The sequence below is a fragment of the Chaetura pelagica genome, unplaced genomic scaffold, assembly GCF_000747805.2.
Source record: "Chaetura pelagica isolate M959 unplaced genomic scaffold, ChaPel_1.0 scaffold455, whole genome shotgun sequence".
Taxonomy (NCBI): Eukaryota; Metazoa; Chordata; class Aves; order Apodiformes; family Apodidae; genus Chaetura; species Chaetura pelagica.
In genome coordinates this window covers 2,488,165-2,508,526 of record NW_009953483.1, presented here as the reverse complement: position 1 = coordinate 2,508,526, position 20,362 = coordinate 2,488,165, and the positions used below count along the sequence as shown (strand labels likewise).

Below are 20,362 nucleotides of genomic sequence, written 5' to 3'. Positions count from 1 at the left end.
CCAGATGTATATTTACTTTAAGGAGACCACCTACAGAGCAAGTGGTTTTTCTGCACTCTCCATAGCCTAGCTCTGTTGCTCCAGAGGGGGATATCTGGATACAGATATCTGGGGATATCTGTAGACTAAGTGACAATTCTCTTTCTCTGATTCCCCATCACCTCCCAGCCAAATCACCAGAGAATTTACATACATTTTGTTGACAGATGATGGTCACTCTAACACAACACTCATTTTCTTTTTGCCAAGATTCTAACACTTCAGTTTGTATTTGCTTTGAATGTGTTTTAGAATTAAGTTGGAGATGTACTGGAAATTATTTTAGCAGCTGATACCATTGATGCAGCATCTTTGTAGTTCTGCAGATACCCTAACAAATGTTAGAAGAACTTACTGTGTTACACCAAATGGAGGAAACAAGCAGCCAAGGATTACAAAAATTCAGTCTCCAAGTTCTTGGGCTAAGACATCTTGAATGAACTTCAATGTATGCTGGTACAGGAAAGCATCCTTCTTCTTTGGCTTACAAATATTTAGATGATTAACATCCACTGGAATAAGGTCTCCAATTCCTAACTCTGGCAGAGGAAAAAAAAGAAAAAGAAGAAATAACTGCCAAAATTTGTAAGATCACTTAGACTAAAAAGCACACCTTGCATTAGCAATTTCTCTCTCAAAAGCAACTTGTTCTGTCTTCAAACTGTTTTGTCTTTGTGATATTTCAATGTGCTAAAAGCATCAATACTCATTCCTACAGTGCCGTGTAGAAGAGGGTTTTGCTCAGGGAAAACCTGGAAATATCAGACTTTAAACAATTCTTCAAATTGAAACCCATAAACAAATCAAGAGAAAGAATCATCTGGTCTTCCCTTCTACAAAAGGCAAAGAGATAGAAGGGAACTCTTCAGGAGGAAGACTCAAACACTGAAAAACAGCTTTGTGACTTTTGCCTTCCTTTAGCAGTTTGCTAATTTTCTTTCTTAATTTTAAAGGAGGTAATAGCTGGAATTTGCAGGAGCTTCTGAAACACTACACAGCCTGCCTGTACAAGGATAAAAAACCATTACTCATCATTACAAAGGAAAGGATTTGAGCAATGTACCATTAGCCCAGGGCCTACCCTGCTTTTTTCAATAAGGAAGTGTTACTCATATTTAGAAAATAAAAACAAACACTTGCTATTCTAAGATATAAATGCAGCTGCCTGTGATCTCAGCAGGGAGACTGTAGTTTAAACTCAACCAGAAGTGTAAGCAAAAAAACCCACCTCATATAACAGATGTACTTTTCTATGTCTTTTCTACCTTAGCATTTATAATCCTTCCTCGTTATCAATACTTACATGAATAAATACAAAATGTAATGGCTATTTGACTTACTTGCTGATTCCAGAGGTACAACATGCAGTTTTATCATGCTGCCTATGTGTGTTGGTAGGGTTTCTGCAAAACTCAGCACTGAAAATTTCTTATCTTTGGCAAAAGACAGGAAGTCATCGTTCAGCTTTTTGAGGGCAGGAGAATCTGAAGAGGAGCAACATAATTTTTGCAGTGTTATCTTCAACACAAGATTATAGCATTTGTCTGGCAAGACTGAGTCATAAAGAGATGTTTTGGAAAAATTAATACTGCAGTAAAAAGAGTAGCATTTTTTAAAAAATCCCTTTTCCAGTTATCACAAGCAACAGTTGTTTATTTCTGCATAGCACGGAATCCGTTTAGAAGGGAACAGTCTGAATGCTGAGTTTATACATTCCTGAAAGGCCCAAACTCCTCTTGTAGAAATTTGTTCTGATGCCCTTTTTTCCCCTTGCTTCTGCACTCAAATTAAACAGTTACTCAGAATTACTTACAGTAATTCAACACACAACCCAAAACATAAAAATGAGATTTGTTGGTTTTATCCAGCTTTTTCTGACAGCACAATAAAAAAAAGCATCATGACTAGATTAGCATAGATCCCCGTTGTTAAATGGCAGCAAAGTGAGCCTACCCTTGCTGAGTTCTTTAACCTCCACAGATGGGAAGAGAAGATATCTGGCATTTATAGAATATTCAGCCAGCTGGGAACCATGGTGAGGTACGCTATAAAATATGATTCCTCTGGTGTTGTTTACAATTTTATCCATTTCTGGATTCTTGGAAGCATCCACCAGCATCTTTTTGACTAGAAGACCTGGCAACAGACACTGAATTAATGCAGGGATTTAAACTACTGTGAAATTAACAATCATGCTATATTACCCATGAAACAATCAACTATAATCTTGTCTCAGTTGATTAGTTCTTAGTTTGTCAGGTATGTACGAATAAGTTAAAAAAATAACCAAACCACACCTGAGGAGGCATTAAAATAGAATGCCAATGAATTATGCAAATCCAATTTTGGTTTGCCTTAAGTGTTGCTAATGACATCTCCTATATGCTTGATAATGGAGAAAATTTTGCCTCTGGATTTCCATTTACATGAATTTCAACTCATTGATTTTGTGGCTTTAAATCAATGCTGTAATAACAAAGAGCAATAAAAATCCTTTCAAAATGTATATACTATTGAAGATAATGCATTGATAAATTAGAAATCTATTTTCCATTTTTAGGTCTTTGCAATTTTTTAAAATAAACTATTCTGAATAATTGCATTTCAGACTGAATTTGGGTAACAGCCTATTCTGAAATACAATAGCAAATCAATACTTTATATCAGACAGGCAATGTCCTTACCACCCATGCTATGTGATACCCACACCAGAGGTCTGTCTCCAACCCCAGCAGCTCTGAGCTTGTCAAGAAGCTCATTGCTCCTGTAAGCAATAGACTTCCTGCCAAGAAAAAAACCAACACAAGCAGGTGCATAAAATGCTAATAACTTAATATTGTTGCTACATTGAAAAATGCCAGAAATTTTTGTAAGGTTGGCTTTGCAAGGGCAAAAGAAATTGAGTTAAATTCAGTTTCTTGATCTTGCTAGAAAGATTTACTTTCATTTCACTCCCCACTCATTTCCTTTAGCTTTAGTTCAAACAAAGCTCTTTATCAAGTTTTAGATAGTGTTGTTTACACACAGTAACAAAATCATGTTTTCATTTTATGAAAGCATCATCAACGTGTAATGAACCTGATCCCCTGAAACAAGAACATACCTAATTTTTCACAAAAATGTTCTTCACAAACAATGCTTAAAATGTGAAGCAATGTACAGGAATTTAATAACTGAGTGCATAATCAACCAATACATTAAAAAAATCAGAGATAATGTCTGTTAGACTTCCCAGACAATAATCTCCAAATCCTTTGTACTGGAATGGTATAAAAACACAATAAACTCTGCTTTGTACATTAAAAGACTGAGCTCTGTAAAGCATAAGCTACACATTAGGGGTTGAAAATTAATCTGTGGTACACCCAAAAGCAATGGCAATTCCCAATCCAAGCTTGAAAGTGCCACATCATTAATCCTTGCAGTGTAACAAGAATCAAACATAGAAGACCCTTGGATAATGAAAACAACAGGATTTTGGGGTAACCACTGTGCAAAGTAATTCACTTAATCTCTACTGGTTCTCAGCATTCTCACTAGAAATTGCTTTTATAACACATATGAGAAAGGATACTCAAATGTGTCTTTTCAGCCAAACAACAGGCTTTAGGATAGCTGAGACATAACAATTCAAATGAGCCTGTACTCTTAAAGCAATCAAAGTTGTGATTCTACTGATACATCGTTGTTCCTGCTAGTTGAAAATATCTTCAATATCTTTCATTTTTTATTAGCCATATAAAATTATAAAATAATCTAATCCAATGTTTGGGTGAACATAAACAGCAGGTAATGTAATTTTTCTTTTTTTAATAAGGAAGATATTATCTTCAACAAATGTGTTTTCTTTTTCAAATTTTCTTCCATTATATTTACTCCAGATGGACACAGGAGAAAAGTTCTCTTAGAGTCACAGAATCATTGAGGTTGGAAAAGACTCTTAAGATTGAGTCCAACCATTAACCCAACACTGCCAAGTCCAACACTATTAGCAGGATTCAGATTACAATCTGATTTAAAGATCACTGAACTCAATTAATTAAGCCTAAAATCCATTCAAGTCAAATAACCTTAAGAGGGTCAAGGTATTTTTATTTTTTAGAAGGAAGATGTTTGGAGGTAGCATCTTTCTCTGATCTACCCTGGTTCATAGTCAGTAAAAACAATTCCTCTGACAAGGGCAATTACACTATTTTACCAAAACAGACACAGTTTCTGTATTTTATCTATCAAACACTCAGACTAATCAGCTTCCAGGAATTAAGACTTCTTGAATAAAAGTACCTTTGTATCAGAAATAGTGTGGCCAGCAGGGGTAGGGATGTAATTCTCCCCCTGTACAAGGCTGCACCTTGAGTACTGTGTGCAGTTTTGGGCCTCTCACAACAAAAAGGGCATTGAGGTGCTGGAGGGAGTCCAAAGAGCAACCAAGCTGGTGAAGGTTCCAGAGCACAAGTCTTATGAGGAGCAGCTGAGGGAGCTGAGGCTGTTTAGCCTGGAGAAAAGGAGACTGAGGGGAGACCTTTTTGCTCTCTACAGCTATCTGAAAGGAGGCTGTAGTGAGGTGGGGGTTAGTCTCTTCTCTCTAGTAACAAGAGATAGAACAAAAGGAAATGGTCTCCAGTTGTGCCAGGGGAGGCCTAGAGCGGATATTAGGAAAAACGTCTTCACTGAAAGGTTTGTCAGGCACCAGAACAGGCTGCCCAGGGAGGCGGTTGAGTCAGCATTGCTGGAGGTATTTAAAAGGTGTGTAGATGTGGTGCTGAGGGACATGGTTTAGTGGTGGCTTTGTTAGTGCTGGTTTAATGGTTGGACTTGATGATCTTAAGAGTCTTTTCCAATCTAAACAATTCTACGATTCTACGAAAATTATATGCTTCATTTTATCATGAGTATAAATTTATAGTATAGAATTAATTTTTTTCTGCTGTCTTTACGAAACATTTTGGCTACTTTTAAAGAATGTTCCCCTTAAGGTATAAAACTGATGTTATATTTACATCAACTAATAGCATAATTTAGTGTCTCCTGTAAACACAAAACAGAACAGACTGTAAAATTCATTAAGTTGCCACAAGTAGTTATCCATGAGACTAAAAAGCTCGAGCATATCATGACTGTACTTAATGTTTTTCCAAATTTGATTTTCAGATGCAACAGAAAAAGTTAAATTCACGGTTTCACACCAGGTGATCCCAAGGTTCAGCTTTACAGGTTTCCCTCCTGCCTCCCCTCCAAACTGCAGACACTACATTTGTTACCTGTGAGCCTCAACAGGACATTTTGCTTTCCAGTCACTCAAATGGGTGTCATACTCCACAGATATGATTCTAAGGGCAGGACAGTCTGAAGCCAGCCATGTCTAAATTCAAGAAAAGCAAAACCAAAAGGAGCTCATAATTGAAGTATTTAACTCCTGCATGCAATTTCTCAGCAATGGAGCAAAGATGTTACTGTACAAGATACATCTTATGCCTAGACTATTATTCTTTTATCACATGATGTCGAACTCCAGCCTGCTCCCTAAACAGAGTAGGCAAAGGATGGAGATACATTGCTAACTCGTGGGTTCCTGGCTCCCTCTCCTGGGTGAAACGAGAACTACTAAGATCACCAGCATCTTAAGATCATCTTAAGTTTATAGAGATACTTAGGTGGTTCTACCAATATGAGTTACTTGAAGCAGTGATTACTTATTTACCAACAATACTAAAGTAGCAATCTGCCACAACTGAGGTGCTCAGACACCTATGTAAGAAAGGATACTTAATTTAAGTTGCAATTTTATGTATCTTTTTATCAGCAGTAACATTCCATATTAAAAAAAAATAAACATCTATATATCATGAGGAAAGCAACCATTGCCTCCACTTTCACGAGCAGAACAATGACGTTGAGAGCATTAAATTTAGTAGGGATTTGCTTTTGCAAGAACAACCTGTTCAAAATTGCAGCTTGCTAACAAAAATATATCAGGAACTTGGAAAATGCTACTTGTATAACAGGCTACCAGTTGCTTGATTCAAAAAAGAGCTGCCAGACAGTATCATTCTAGATCCTCTGGACAGCTCTGATTAATGAGAAAACAGCAGCCACGTGTGAAAATGTTATTGTCCTTCTACCTTTGGCCAGCACTGGCTATAGTCCTCTTCCTCTTCTGAAGGCTTTTTATCCAAACGTCTGTCAATGTCTTGCTGCCGCCAGGTTTTAAATGCTGCTCCCAAAAGACCATGAACAAAAAGGACATCTGCTCTGATGGGCTGACTGACACAGAAAAAGGAATTTTTTAAGAGATGGTGGTACATATTTTAGCAAATTAAAGTTACACACTAAACTTTTAAGCTAAGGGATGCCAAAATGCTATTTTTAACACTACATGTGATTTCTTATCTTACAGACAACATTTCACGGTGTTTCAAAGAGGATACTCAGATCAAGACAAAAACCAGAAATCCACCCAGAAAAGAGAGATACAAAAAGAGGTATGAAAAGTACCCAGCTCACAAGTCATATGTTTCTGTAGTGAAAAACACCACTCTCTCCAGCTCCTGTTAATGCAGCTTGGTAGTTCCAGCTTTATCATCAAATTAGATCTTCACTGCAACCTGACTAACACCAGTGACTCAAGGAATAGTTGCTAAGTGACACACCATGTTGGAGACTGCTTCAGTCCCAGATACACAACTAAAAAGAAGCTGAAGCTGTACATTTACTGCATCTCAGGCCAACATGTATTGCTACCAGCAGAATAATTACAAAGCACTGTAACCCAAGAGAGCCAGTGCAAATGTTAAATGACGGCGTTGCATGCAAAGCAGTAATTCATATCATGGTTTGAGTTTGGATTTTTCCATACAATACAATAATACTCCTTTCCTGGTTATGGACTGTTCCAACCACTTCTGTTATTCTCCTACTTGAGGATCTAAATTCAGTCCTTGCAACCCACCAACAAACAGGAGCAGATGATGTTAGTACAGCAGCACTCTGACATCAACTCTTCCACAGTTTTGTAACTGAACAGTGTAACAAGTAACTCAAAGTATAGAATGTACAATATCTCTTTCTCCTTTACCTGCTACGATATTGTGGATGCAAGACATAAACACCATCTGGATACTTTTCTTTCACTGTGTCCCTGTCTAGATTAGCCAAAGCTCTGGATGCATGAGAAGACTGAATGACATGCGGGGATTTCATTACTTCAGCAAGTACAGAAACCCAACCTATATTGAAGGCATAAAGTGGCAGGTTAACTAATTAGAAACATCATCCAAACAAAAGAATTCAGAAACATCCTTCAAACTATACTTGTGAAAATAGATATTAAATCTTAAGAATGGTAACATCAAAAGATATTATTTCAATCTACTCTCTTTACTGGAGAAAAGCCAACGCTAGATAAGTGGAACTTCCAAGATTCAAAAGCCCAGAGTCACAAGGATGCAACGTATTTTACTACTTTTCAGCTTATGATCTGAAGGAGAACCCCTTCTCAGAAGAAAAAAAGATAACACATTAGCTGTCAGAGAGAGCTGTACAGCTGTCAGAGAGAGAATAGATCTCAAGTCTCTTTCTGCAGGTAAGATGCAAGAAACACAGGGAAAATAATTGTCTCCCAAAGAGAAAATTAAGCTTAAAGCATAAGAAAGACATAGAAAACAACCCACAGGAGTAATGACAGGTGGAAAAATTGATGCTTGCTGTGAGAATACAATCATTTCTAATTTCAAAATCCAGTGTGAGAAAAACTATTTAAGGAGTTAAAGTGCTCCTGATATTCTAAAAATAGTACACTATTTATACCTAGAAAACAGAAGAGTATTAATGAAGGAAATCTTTGAAACAATTTTCAATACAATTTAAGTCTTAGCTACTTCAAGAAAAAACAGGCATTTTATAATACCTTATCTAAGTTGTAAAATATAGTTCCTTAGACATGGATGGGGATGTTCATAGACTACTGAGAAATGCTAAGGAATATATTTTATGCACACACATGCATTTATTTAAAATCCAGATACATCTTGTTGCTGCTAGCAAGAGTGGCCTATAAATCTCAAATAGTCAAGTTCAAATCCAAGAAATAAAACCTGGGAAGACTTTGAAGCAAGATTTCAAATGGTGGCTGATTTGAAAAAGAAGCATTTGACTTCATGAGTACTGTTTCAAAATCATGTGCAATATGTTGCTATTAGTACAGCCAGCAAGTTGCTAATTTAAGATAGTTCACTGTGGACAGAGAAAAGGAATGGCTTGACATGAGTTCTGTTTAAATGGAAGTACTCTGAGAACTTTGGGGTTGTTTTTTTTTAAGAATTAAGTATTTAAATTACATTTCTAAGCAGAATATATGTTAACCACTGTACAAGTTCTCCTTAAGAACACTATCTAAAATCTGTTTTCAGTTCTCCAAATACAATGAAAGACTGCCAAGCTAGTCTGATTAAAACTGGTTTTGCCTTTCTCATAAATGAGCCAAGATGAAGAGCCAAAAATAGTGTTCAGAATCTTTCTGCCTACACTACACTATGCTATGATGCTACACTGTGCATCATTGTTCTTCCTCCTCCTCCTGTGCTGGCAGTTTTTGCAAAGGAAAAGAGAGGGGTTTTTTTCTTATGCATCATCCAGCAATAAAAGAGAAGTCTTATCAACTGTTGACCAGCACCATCCTGCTGCTTATCTCTGGAGTCCAGTTTGCTGTCTAAAACTGTACTGGCAGTGCTGAACCTGAGAGTTGCTAACTCTTCTGTTATGATCTCTTCCTCTACACATATGGTTTTAGCAGTAATCATAAGAATGTAAGAATGGTGCTACAAGTGAGACCAAAGGCCTTTGTAGTTCGCCTGTCTTTCTCCAAAAGTGAGCAGTAATGGCAGTTGTGGAACAATAAAAGATTAGAGCAATAAAAGGGCAATCAACTTGGCTTTATAGATTTTTCTTTCCATTAATTTGTTTTACTGTTTTTTGAAGCTTTAAGTCTTCAACAATCACATTTTTTTGTGGCAAGTTTTAGTTTGGTCATACACTGTATGGGAAAATATTTATTTATTTGTTCTGCTTCTTGATAATTTAATGTAAAGAAACTTTGGTTTTGCATTATGAGAAACAGCAGATGACCTTTCCCCCTCTGCCTTCTCTACACCAGTGAGAACCTTGTAAATCTCGATCATATTCTTTCCTAACAAATCATCAGGAATTATTTATTTGGTACAGAATCTTCATTGTGATATTTATGGGGTATTAAAAAAGGGGCATCAGAGCAAAGCATAGCAGAAGTTACTAGCCTAACACAAACAAGGGAGGGCAGGAAAGCATGTTTTACTTTGTTTCATAAGGTAAGGACTGCAAGCTGGTCTGTTCCTTTATGACACTAAAACACAGTTAGTTAAAAAAAAAAAGAATTAATCTACAAGGCAGATAATCTGCAAGAGTAGGAAACTCTCGTTTTTTGCCAGTGATGTGAACTGAGCACCAACCAAGTCCCAATTTTCACCATCCATCACACTGAGAACACCTCTGTAGCACTGACATATATTGGCTAGAGAGCATACAGGAGATTTTAATCAATGCCATCTAAACTGCCTATTTTTGTATTAAAAAAACTCAATGCCACCTCCCCACCCTGCCAAATATAAAAAAACACCACTACAATGGCCCCTTGCATTTTACAAAAGCACTGGACCCTCTGAAAATTTCAGAATAGGAATCTGACACTCAGACTGCTTGCACTTGCTTTCCTTTTACCTGCACGTACTATGGATGAATGAAGATGTTCATCCAAAGCCATATTTCCAATAATGCGAATGATGTTCCTTTGTATTTTTGCTGAATCTTTGCGTAGCTGGTATATCCTCTGTAGCAGCTGAAGGCCTCCTTTAGCCTCAATTTTCTCACAGTTCGAAGAAACCTAAGATTATACAGTAAATACAATGGCAATCAGTAGATGTTCTGCAAAAGGTTCTTAAAGATGCTGTTAATTCACAAATTAGGGAATTTTAAGGAGCGAGTATGATGGAGAGCGCTTATTACAGAGAAATTTGTATTAATCTAGAATTTATTATGCCACAGTTGAAGAGGACATAAATATTTTAATATGCTAAATGCATGATTTCTACAGATTGATAACCTGAAAGCTGCTGAGCACCATCACTCTACTCTCCTCCACATCTGAGGGAGATTAGATTGCTTTCCACTTGGTGTGATCAAGTTTCAACCAGAGTTCACCAAAGTTCAAGACTGTGGAGCAGGACAATGATCTGCATTTGTTAAAACACTATCTCAACCAGGGCTACTCCTCTTCCGGTTCACCACCTAAAATGCTATCGCTATAATCCCTTCTCTTTGGAATGCAGAGCTATTTCTACATTCCAACTAATACTGCTGTAATTTTTTATCTTAAGAGTAACAACAGATTCTAGTCCAAGCAGATGAATATGCACTAATTAGTTTTAGTGTCAACTACTAACATTGGCCACATGCTTATGACTTGAACATGTTTTCTACAGTGCTTAAAAATGTGTGGTAGTTATGGAACTGCTGATGTCCTCAAATCTTTCAACAAAGACAGAGAGACATTTTGAATGAGTACAGTCACAACTTGTTTAACCTGCACAAATGAGTGCAGCAATAGGAGACAAGAAAAATAACTGTTACACAAAGTTTCCATAGTCTTCATCTGTCTCTGCAAGAAGAGATACTACAGGAAGATACACTGTATTGGCTGCTTGCTGTGCAATATTCTGCACAAAGGCAGCAACCGCTGAAGGAAGGGCCTTTGTGGATATCCACAGTATGCATTCTATTCTGGCTTCTGATTAGAGTGAAATCACAAAGCTACTTTGCTTTTGGGAAACCTGGCACCAGACCTAGATTAAAAGCCACAAGAAGAGACTGCTTGTAAGCTTTCTGGACTGATGTACAACAGCTTCACACAGATCCACACTTACTTTACATTGAGAATTTCACATAATCAGTACCTTGCTTACTGAGAAGCTGCAGAGTGGAAACACTCTGTGTTTCCTCATGATATCTATCTCCAATGACTTTGGGCATCAGTGGGAGGTAGCCCTACACAGAAAAAACTTGTTAAAGCCATCTGGTCTTCAGACATTCCCTCCTGCTTTTCTGTGTCAGAGCTGCCCTTTACTCCAGGAATACTAGAGGGGAACTTATGTGGACTAATGAGAAACAGTAGCAGGACTTGCATACGTTTCCCATGAGAAAAAATTAGTTTGTTGTGCTACTTTGTAATTCTTATGAGTCTCAGTTCTCTGAACAATGCTACAGAGCAAGTGAGACATAGGAGACAAGGGAATGGCAACTCCGTCCCAGTGTATGAGAGAGCATTAGAAAGGAATGCTTATAGATGTAGGTTTTTGATTACACTTTAAAGGATGAATTACCTTAGAATGCTGTACTAGAGCTTGCAAGCAAAAGAGTTCCACTGTCTCTGAAGGGATTTTACTCAATGTCTCACAATATGGAAGTCCATTTCCTCCAAAACACCACAAGCCTCCCTGAAATGAGAATCAGTAAAAATTGTATCACATTCCAAATAGCAACATAAAATAAGCATTTCTAAATTAAAACATTAACTGTGTAATGATCTACAGAAATTGCTGAGTGCACGGCATGCATGCACTTTTCAAAATGTACAAATTACACAACTGTACACCATAAAAATATCTACTATTTTTAACTGAAAAAATTAACTAGATTTTCAGTCAGTAGTCTCCACAGTCTATTAACTTCAAAACATACAATAAAGAGAGAAAATGTAGGATTTTCATTTTGTTAATGAATGTCTTAAGATCATTTGCTTCAGCATAAAAAAGCAAGAATCAGACCACATCAAGATTTCCACAGCTGGAAAAATTAGAAGAGCAGGAAAAAAAAGGTCTTCCAATATGTAGCATAGTCTCTGAAGACCAGTCTTCCTCAATCATGCAGTAGCAAGACCTCCATAACCTCAATAAAGAAAAGTTTTCTAGAACATGATCATCAAAAGGCATCCATGTGTGCAATCTCACTAAAGCTCCCTCTGAAGCAAGAGCTCTGGCTGTGAAAAAAATAAAGGAGTCCTAGGGTAAAAATATGACACGTAATTGTGTAATAGAAAATAAAGAATTATTGCACTCTGAAAACTCTAAACATCATACTAAAATATGACAGTAATTTTTATTATTGTATCTTACTAAAAATAATAATCACCAATTTTAGAAGTCACTTCTTGTCAATAAATAATAAAATGCACAAGAGAGAGTGGGTGACACAGGCATTACAATTATTATTTTTAAGCAATAACTGCACTTCAAATGACATTCCTAAAGTCACTTAGGAAGCTGTTGGACAGAGCTGTATAATTCCTAGTTTCCAAGCCCAAACAGACCCCTAGATGATTCAAATTTTGGTTTTGGCAACAGTGACCTGTTACAGGGAGGCATTTCCATGTGATATAACAGAGGTTGCCATTTAAGGTGTGGTAACAACATAGCATTGCTATTAAGACCTAACAGGTTTGATCACCTCAGCAGAGAAAGAACACTCAATCAACAGTCAGATGAAAGTGAAAAAAATAATTTTATGAGTACTGCAAGGGGAAGGAAATGTCCTGGACAAAATGTAAATAAAAACATAGCTTTTCACTAGATCAACTAGTAGTGCTCATGAAGATAAACAACCTTTCAAGCGGATAGACTGTATTTAGAAGAGATTTTACTTATGTTGTATGGTCACAAAGTCTCTATTTCTCCTCCTCTTATAATACTCAAAACATACGGGAATAACCCAAAACATTCTATTCTGCAGGTGGAACTCACCCTTTGTGCAGCCAGAGTCTGACTAGTTTCACGTAAAGCAAGAGATGTGAAGTACTGGACACATGGATCAAGACCAGCCTGGGGTAACGATACTAACAACAAGCGAAGTTCATCTTCTATGGTACAATCCTGTAGGAAGTAAGCACAACCAGCTTTTAGTTCTCTTCAAAGCATGAAGCAAAACACAGATAAAAGATCTGAAATAATGATATCAGACACATCAATAATCCATAAAATACAATCCCTGGATTTGAGTGCTCTTTAATAGCTACACCTGTTAAGACGTAGGAAACTGATAATTCTAAAACCACTGACTGAGTGGTGAAAAGCAAGTTTTAAACTTCATACTTTGGTGGCCTTCCTCTAGTAGGTCCAGAAGGACAAGAGAAAAAAAGTTCCTCTTGGTACAGCAAGCTTTAAAAGTTCATCCTTACCTATAAAGTAGTTTTGGTGCTGCTCCATGAAAATGAATGTATAAATTACTAGTAAAAAATAAAGATGACATTTCTTTAATCTTTTATTTTCAAAATATCCATACAGATGCTCATTTAAGAATCTAGGCTAGGTGACAGGAAAACAGATTCAACAAAGTAATTTTATCTGTTTACAGTAATGGAACTTGCAGTTAATCTGATTCTTGATACAATCAGAGATGGAGACAGTGATTTGCTTCAACTTCCTAAACAGCAGATTGGGAACTCCCAACTCCAGTCACCTAGCAATAATACTACTGTAAAAATAAAGTATATACAAAACCATAGCCTAGTATAACCTAGCACTTCCAGACTGCCAAGTACAGATCCACTATCTAATAATGTTACAAAACATAAGAAAGTAAAACCTGAGACTACCTCTGTATTCTCTGGCAGGGACCTTTGTCAGCACTCATTCTATTAGCATTACAAAAGACCTCTTATATTATGCTTTGTGTACCAATTCTGTTTATTGAAGAAGCTGGTATTATGACATGATTGTGCAAACCATTGTATAAATATACTGAATAACTGACAAAAACTCAAAACAAGTTCTGATCTATCCAAGACAGATCTGCTAGTACTCAAAATCTGGCAATGAAGATGGTGGGCCTGCAGCAGGCCTAGGCATAAGAAAACAAGGCCGGTAAATCTTACTGTAAGTGAAGAGGATGGGGAAGAGCCTCAGCTCCACCTCAGAACTTCTGGAGGCATTTGGGAATTTACAGATTACTTAAAGCTGCTCCAGATGCTACATATTTGCTTATCTGATTAATCTCAGTTACTGTATTGAGGTACAATGCATGTCAGCAGCAAAAATCATACTTAGTGAATTTCCTGTTTGAATACTATGCAATTAAATCTAGTGAGTACTGTGATAACTGATGTTAAATAAAACTTACTTAACAGTAGTAACACTAAAGCTCATCTCCAAATACTTTCTGTAACTTCTAAATTCATATATAAGTAGATTAAGATATCAAAAAGGAGAAGACAGCAGAATTTTTTTGTGAAAAACAAGGAGTATGTCTACATTAGTGATTCACAGAATCACAGAATGGTTTCAGTTGGAAGGGACCTCAAAGAGCATCTAGTTCCAACACACCTCCCACTAGACCATATCGCTAAAAGCCCCATCCAACCTGTCCTTGAACACTTCCAAGGATGGGGCAGCAACAGCTTCCCCAGGTGAACTGTTCCAGAGCTTTACCATCCTCACAGTAAAGAATTTCATCCTAATATGCAATCTAGATCTCACTTTCAGTTTGAAACCTATCCCCCTCAACCTATCACTACATTCACTTTATAGACAGTCCCTCCCCAGCTTTCTTGTAGCCTCTTCACTTACTGGAAGGCCACTATAAGCTCTTCCTCGAGTCTTCTCTTCTCCAGGCTGAACAACCTCAACTCAGCCTGCCTTCACAGGAGGGGTGCTCGAGCCCTCTGATTATCTTTGTGGCCCCCCTCTGGACTCACTCCAGGAACTGCATGTCCTTCTTGTGCTGGACACAGTACTCCAGGTGGGGTCTCACGAGAGCATAGTAGAGGGAGAGAATCACCTTTGACCTGCTGGCCATGCTTCTTTTGATGCAGCCCAGGACACAGCTGGATTTCTGGGCTGCAAGTGCACATTGCCAGCTCATGTTGAGCTTCTCATCAGCCAATGCCTTCAAGTCCTTTTCCTCAGGACTTGTCTCAATTCATTCTCTGCCCAACCTGTAACTGTGCTTGGAATTCCCCTGACTCAGGTGCAGGACCTTGCACCTGGCCTTACTGAACTTCATGAGGTTGGCATGGGCCCACCTCTCAAGCCTGTCAAGGTCCCTCTGGATGGCATCCCTTCCCTCCAACATGTCAACCACACCACACAGCGTGGTGTTGTCAGCAAACTAGCTGAGGCTGCACTCAATCCCACTGTCCATGTCACTGACAAAGATGTTAAATAGCACCGGTCCAAGTATCAACCCCTGAGGAACACCACTTGTCACTGTTCTCCACCTGGACTTCGAGCCATTGACCACAACTCTTTGAGTGCAACCAGCCAGCCAATTCCTTATCCACAAAGTGGTCCACCCTTCAAATCCATATATTTTAAATTCAATGCATTGGAGGAATTTTTTCAGGCAGCAAATCTGCCTCGCATCTACACTTGGGAGTCACACGGTGCGCTCAAAATGGTTTCTTATATAATCAAGGCTAAAGCTGCATGCCAGAACACTTATCTAGGGCACCACACTAGCTTAGCAACTGCTCTCTATGCACAAGATTCTGTCAGTATCAAGGCAACCTAGGATAATGTAATATAAGACTGCTTTATATTGCTTATTAGGTAGACAGGCAGTGTGTGTGTCAGACTGGTAGCTGGCTCAAAATTCACAGCTAGTAAACATGTGATACATGTGGACATACAGTCCAAGAGCAACCACTGCTCAACACCCCATCCTTACTTCTTTCCATCATGCAACTCACTAATGCAGATATACCCCAGGGGTATATCACCATATTACATTTTTTTGTTTTGATCTTAATCTTACTACTTAGAAGAACTCCACTTTAGTATGGCTACCAACACCAAAAGTACTAAAAACAAATGAGCAACCAAAGTAATCTAATACCTATTTTGCAATTACTTACATTCTTCATTTTTGGCAATGGTGGTGGAGGCAGGAAAAAGCGAAGGTCGATATCTTTGGATCGAGCCAAACCTATAGCGGTCCTTTGATCACAGGTTTGGGCAACTGTACCATACTGGTAATCTGTAGTACAAGAGCTTCAGTGTTAGGGTTAAAACTACACTTCAGCTGCTTTTAAATCTAGTTTCTGATGTACTTTGTTAACATACTTGAAAATAATACCACTTCTCTGTGAGCTACACAAGTAAGTTCCGATTTTGTAATCACAAATTCCAGAAGACAAATACTGCAGCTGTTCCACCAGGACTACACTGAACTGAAGACACCTGGGCACTAGCTGCTCATTATAGACCAGTTTAATTAAGGTCCTCAGATACAAACTGAACACAAGCAAAAGCAACGTTCACTATTGCCACTGTGAAAGGAGTACAAGGACTACAAACCTTGGGCTTGAGTTAAAAAATTGACAAGCATTTGCGTATTTTCTTCTGCACACTGTATTAAAAAACCTTAAATCCAACAACTGCCAAGACACAGACACCTAATTTTAAATTATGCAAAAGCTATGTTTTAATAAAATTGCTAGTCACAAAATCAGCTGATCTCAGAAAAGGCAGGATAGCACCCAAGTAGCCCTGGTAACTGAAGACAGACTTTCAGTTACCCTGAAATAGTGACCTTGTTATCAGTTCCAACAGAAAAGTTAAGGAACTGATGAACTGCTCTCTCACACCATGGCAGTGGTTGTGATCCTCTGGTGGGGAAGTAGAGAGAGGCCCACACTGCAGATCCAGGTACCAGGGTATTAGGAAAGAAGAACTGCTTGAAATGTAAATAAACTCCCCCACATTTCAGACCAAGTTTCAGAACGTATTTACACTCCTTGCAGCTACTAGCCTTTTTTCTTGTTGGTAGCAGACTTGCAACAGCTGAGACTTTGCCACACTTCTGGAATGAATTAGGCTACATTAGCATACATTACCATGCCAGTGCCTGTTGTTTGCCAGGTCTTGTACAGCCTTCAGCCTGACCTCTTTGTCTTCTGACTGACTTCTCTTTAAGAGGAGCCATAAGGCACATTCATGATCTTCTCCATCAAATGTACTGAAATGCTCTTTTACCAGGAAACAAATAAAAGCCAAGTTATTATCAATGAGCATTTTAACAGCAATGTTTCTGTTCACTGAATTAAAAAAAAAAGTTTATTTGCATATTTGAATATTACTGAATTTGAATATTTGAATATTATTGAATTAACAGTAATTTAGAGTGTAATGTTTTAAGACTGAATTAGTGCAATACACAATGATAGAATGGCATTAGTAAAATGCTGACCCTTTAATAGCATGATTTCAATTCATTTTAGTGGCACAAAGTTGGTATTTCATATATATGTATATATATGTTACATATACACACCCTGGCTGGCACTTACTAACCAGAATTGCCAGCTGCCAGCAGGAGATGGAAATGAAGAGCAACTCTCGAGGCTCCGACCTTGAAAAATTAATTTCATAGCACCCCAGTGGAGGTACTTATTTTTATAACCATTTAACAGACAGTAAATGAGAACAGATAGTACATCTCAGGAGCACAGTTTCTTATATGAATTGAAATTCTTATTTTAAATCACTCTAAAAAGCAGTAACACACTGTTAGAAAAAGACCATGCTGCTTTCCATTAATATTGGCAATGCTGATGAAACAACAACATACTTTTCTAGAATTAAATTTTGAGAGTATTTCATCCCCCAAACACCTTCTGTACACAAACCTGGTATCAAATATTAAACTGGTATCTTAAGCTTCAAACCTCTTCTGAAACAGGAAAAAACAAAACCTCAAATCTCTTCTTAACCACCACTTGCATTTACTTTAAGAAGCATGGTTTTAATACATAGAAAATATAATAATATTCTGTATAAATAAAGAAAATGATAGTACTATTACCAATGTTTCAAACACAAAGTAACATGTTAAGCTTGTAAAAAAAAACCTACTTACTAAAAGACTTATGTTTTACTATTAAAAAATAATGATGATAGAAAAAGTAATTCTTTCAATACTCACCACTAAAAGGTCTCCGGAAAATTTTAGCTTCTGTTTCTAGAATTTTCCTCACAGCTTTGTGGATTTCTTTTCTGGCTTGGTATGTGATCCCTGTAAGAGCATTTTTAGATTACTGGAAGTCAGAAAGACAGTTCTTTTATATTTACATTTGTATGAAAATGTATGTATGTATATATAAAAAGACAAACGTAAGACCTTACACCTGGGAGAACATAATCCATGAGTGCAGCACAAGCTAAGATCTATCTGACTGGGGAGCAGCTCTGGGGAAAAGGACCTGGGGATCCTGGTGGACACCAAGCTCAATATGATTGAACAGTAATGCTGCTGTGGCAAAGGAAGCCAACAGGATGCTGGGCTGCACCAACAAGGGCATCACCAGCAGAAACAGAAATCATCCCACTGTACTCCATGCTTGTCAGGCCACACCTGAAATCCTGTGTTCACCTGTGGTCCCCACTATGCAAAAAAGATGTGAACAGGCTGGAGAGGGTCCAGAGAAGGGCCATGAGGGAGATCAAAAAGGACTGAGAAGTCTGCCATATGAGGAAAGGCTGAAAGCACTGGGTTTGCTCAGCCTGGAGGGAAGAAGGCTCAAAGGAGACCTCATCACTATGTTCCAGTATTTCAAGGGTGGCTACAAAGATCCCTTTTTACAAGAAATTACATGGAAAAGACATGGGGTAATGGGTACAAGTCATGCCTGGGGAGATTCTGATTGGACACGAGGAAAATTTTTCATAATGAGAACAATCAGCCACTGGAATAATCTCCCCTGGGAAACGGTGGATTCCTCAACATTGGGCACTTTTAAGATTTAGACAGAGTGCTGGGCCATCTTGACTATGCTTTTGCCAAGAAAGGTTGGACCAGATGACCCTTGAGGTCCCTTCCAACCTGGCATTCTATGACCTATATCTGTGAAATACAGATACACACACACATCTCTATATATAATTGTCTCCTATAAAGAGAACTGTATATATAGAAGTATTTTTAGAAATCAGCCATCGGTTAGAGATAAATATGGTTACATTGTGAATAATATTATTTTTGTAACAGATCTGAGGAAATATATCTTTCCTTGCATAAGGCTGACTTCCAGAAACATTCTATTATTTTTAAATTCTATTTTTAGAATCCATACAATTAGGCATCTTACCTTGATATTCACTTGGATTTAGAGGAGTTGTACGTACGTATACATAGGATTTCAGTTTTTCTTGCTGTACAGCTTGAGTATCTATTTGCAGTAACTTCTTTAAGGACATAACTTCGTATGTAATGAATACAAAGCCTCTAAATAAAAGAAAACTGCATATTAGTATTAATTTTTAAAATTATTATGTCAAAAATACATTAGCAATCATTTTGGTATCAATCATCCAGAATTTACCAAGTATATAACAGTCAGCCTATTATTATACTTTAGCAAAGTAGAGAAAAGACTCTAAAATACTTTAAATAAGTAATAACTATTAAAAAATATTCTTCAAAATTATATTCTATCATGGCTAAAGGTCAGCTGCTATTGTCACATTTTTTGAAAGATACACGAATTAAAATTTTAATGACATATCTAAGTTACATATAGGCCTGTCAGTTAGAACTCACCCAAGTATAAGTGATCCAGTTACCTTTGCAATTTTTCCTTGAAGAAAACAAAAAAATTCATGTCAAAGTTGTTTGCATTTCATTACCAAACAGTAAGAATTTCAGCCATTAAGAGTAAGCTTTTAAAAATTTTTCTATTGTTCTCTGGCTTTCAGGAAATCATTACCTAAATCTACAAACTGAGAAAACATTACATGATTAGAATTTCCTGCTCTCCTCAGCAAGATGGTAAAACACATATCCTGTCAGTCCTATTTATTTACAGTACTGCCACCTATCAGTTACATTAACTGCTGCAGAAATCAGCAGTGAACTTTCTCTGCCTGCATCACTAGCATTCATTTGGAACTTCAGATGAAGGAGTTAATTTTTTCTTATATGGCATGGATATTTCTTCAACAAATGTGAATACATATAGGAGTATGTACGTTCTTTGAAAAGTCCTGCAGACACTCCCTAAGAAAAAATACCTTAAAAATAATTCCATTGAATCTAATTTATAAAGCAAACAGCTAAATAAACACACTTGCAACAATTTCCCTTTTGAGTCTAAGGATTCCTGTAAGATTTGAGATTATTTTTTTTAATAGAGTTGAGCTGGTTATCTGGTTGTAAGGATCTCAAAACCGAGAAACTCTATTATTACCAGTAGCAGCAAACCCAATGGAACACATCTCACCTATCACGAGTAATTTCTTTTCCTCAGCAG

General features: G+C 37.4%; 1 protein-coding gene across 1 annotated transcript in view; it reads right to left on the bottom strand.

Annotated features, from left to right (window-relative positions):
* Nucleotides 1–293: 293 nt before the first annotated feature.
* The window catches only part of SERAC1 (serine active site containing 1), a 21,003-nt gene continuing 934 nt past the window's right edge, over nt 294–20,362 (bottom strand). Inside the window, exons 2-16 of the mRNA XM_009998537.1 lie at nt 19,654–19,690; nt 19,202–19,338; nt 18,040–18,129; nt 16,952–17,083; nt 15,971–16,092; nt 12,864–12,992; nt 11,448–11,561; nt 9,790–9,952; nt 7,115–7,265; nt 6,162–6,303; nt 5,301–5,401; nt 2,724–2,821; nt 1,993–2,175; nt 1,380–1,523; nt 294–578 (exon numbers count right to left, since the gene is read on the bottom strand). Of these exons, the coding sequence (XP_009996839.1) occupies nt 442–578; nt 1,380–1,523; nt 1,993–2,175; nt 2,724–2,821; nt 5,301–5,401; nt 6,162–6,303; nt 7,115–7,265; nt 9,790–9,952; nt 11,448–11,561; nt 12,864–12,992; nt 15,971–16,092; nt 16,952–17,083; nt 18,040–18,129; nt 19,202–19,338; nt 19,654–19,690 (1,880 nt within the window). The 3' untranslated portion in view covers nt 294–441. The remainder of the gene's footprint in view (nt 579–1,379; nt 1,524–1,992; nt 2,176–2,723; nt 2,822–5,300; nt 5,402–6,161; nt 6,304–7,114; nt 7,266–9,789; nt 9,953–11,447; nt 11,562–12,863; nt 12,993–15,970; nt 16,093–16,951; nt 17,084–18,039; nt 18,130–19,201; nt 19,339–19,653; nt 19,691–20,362) is intronic.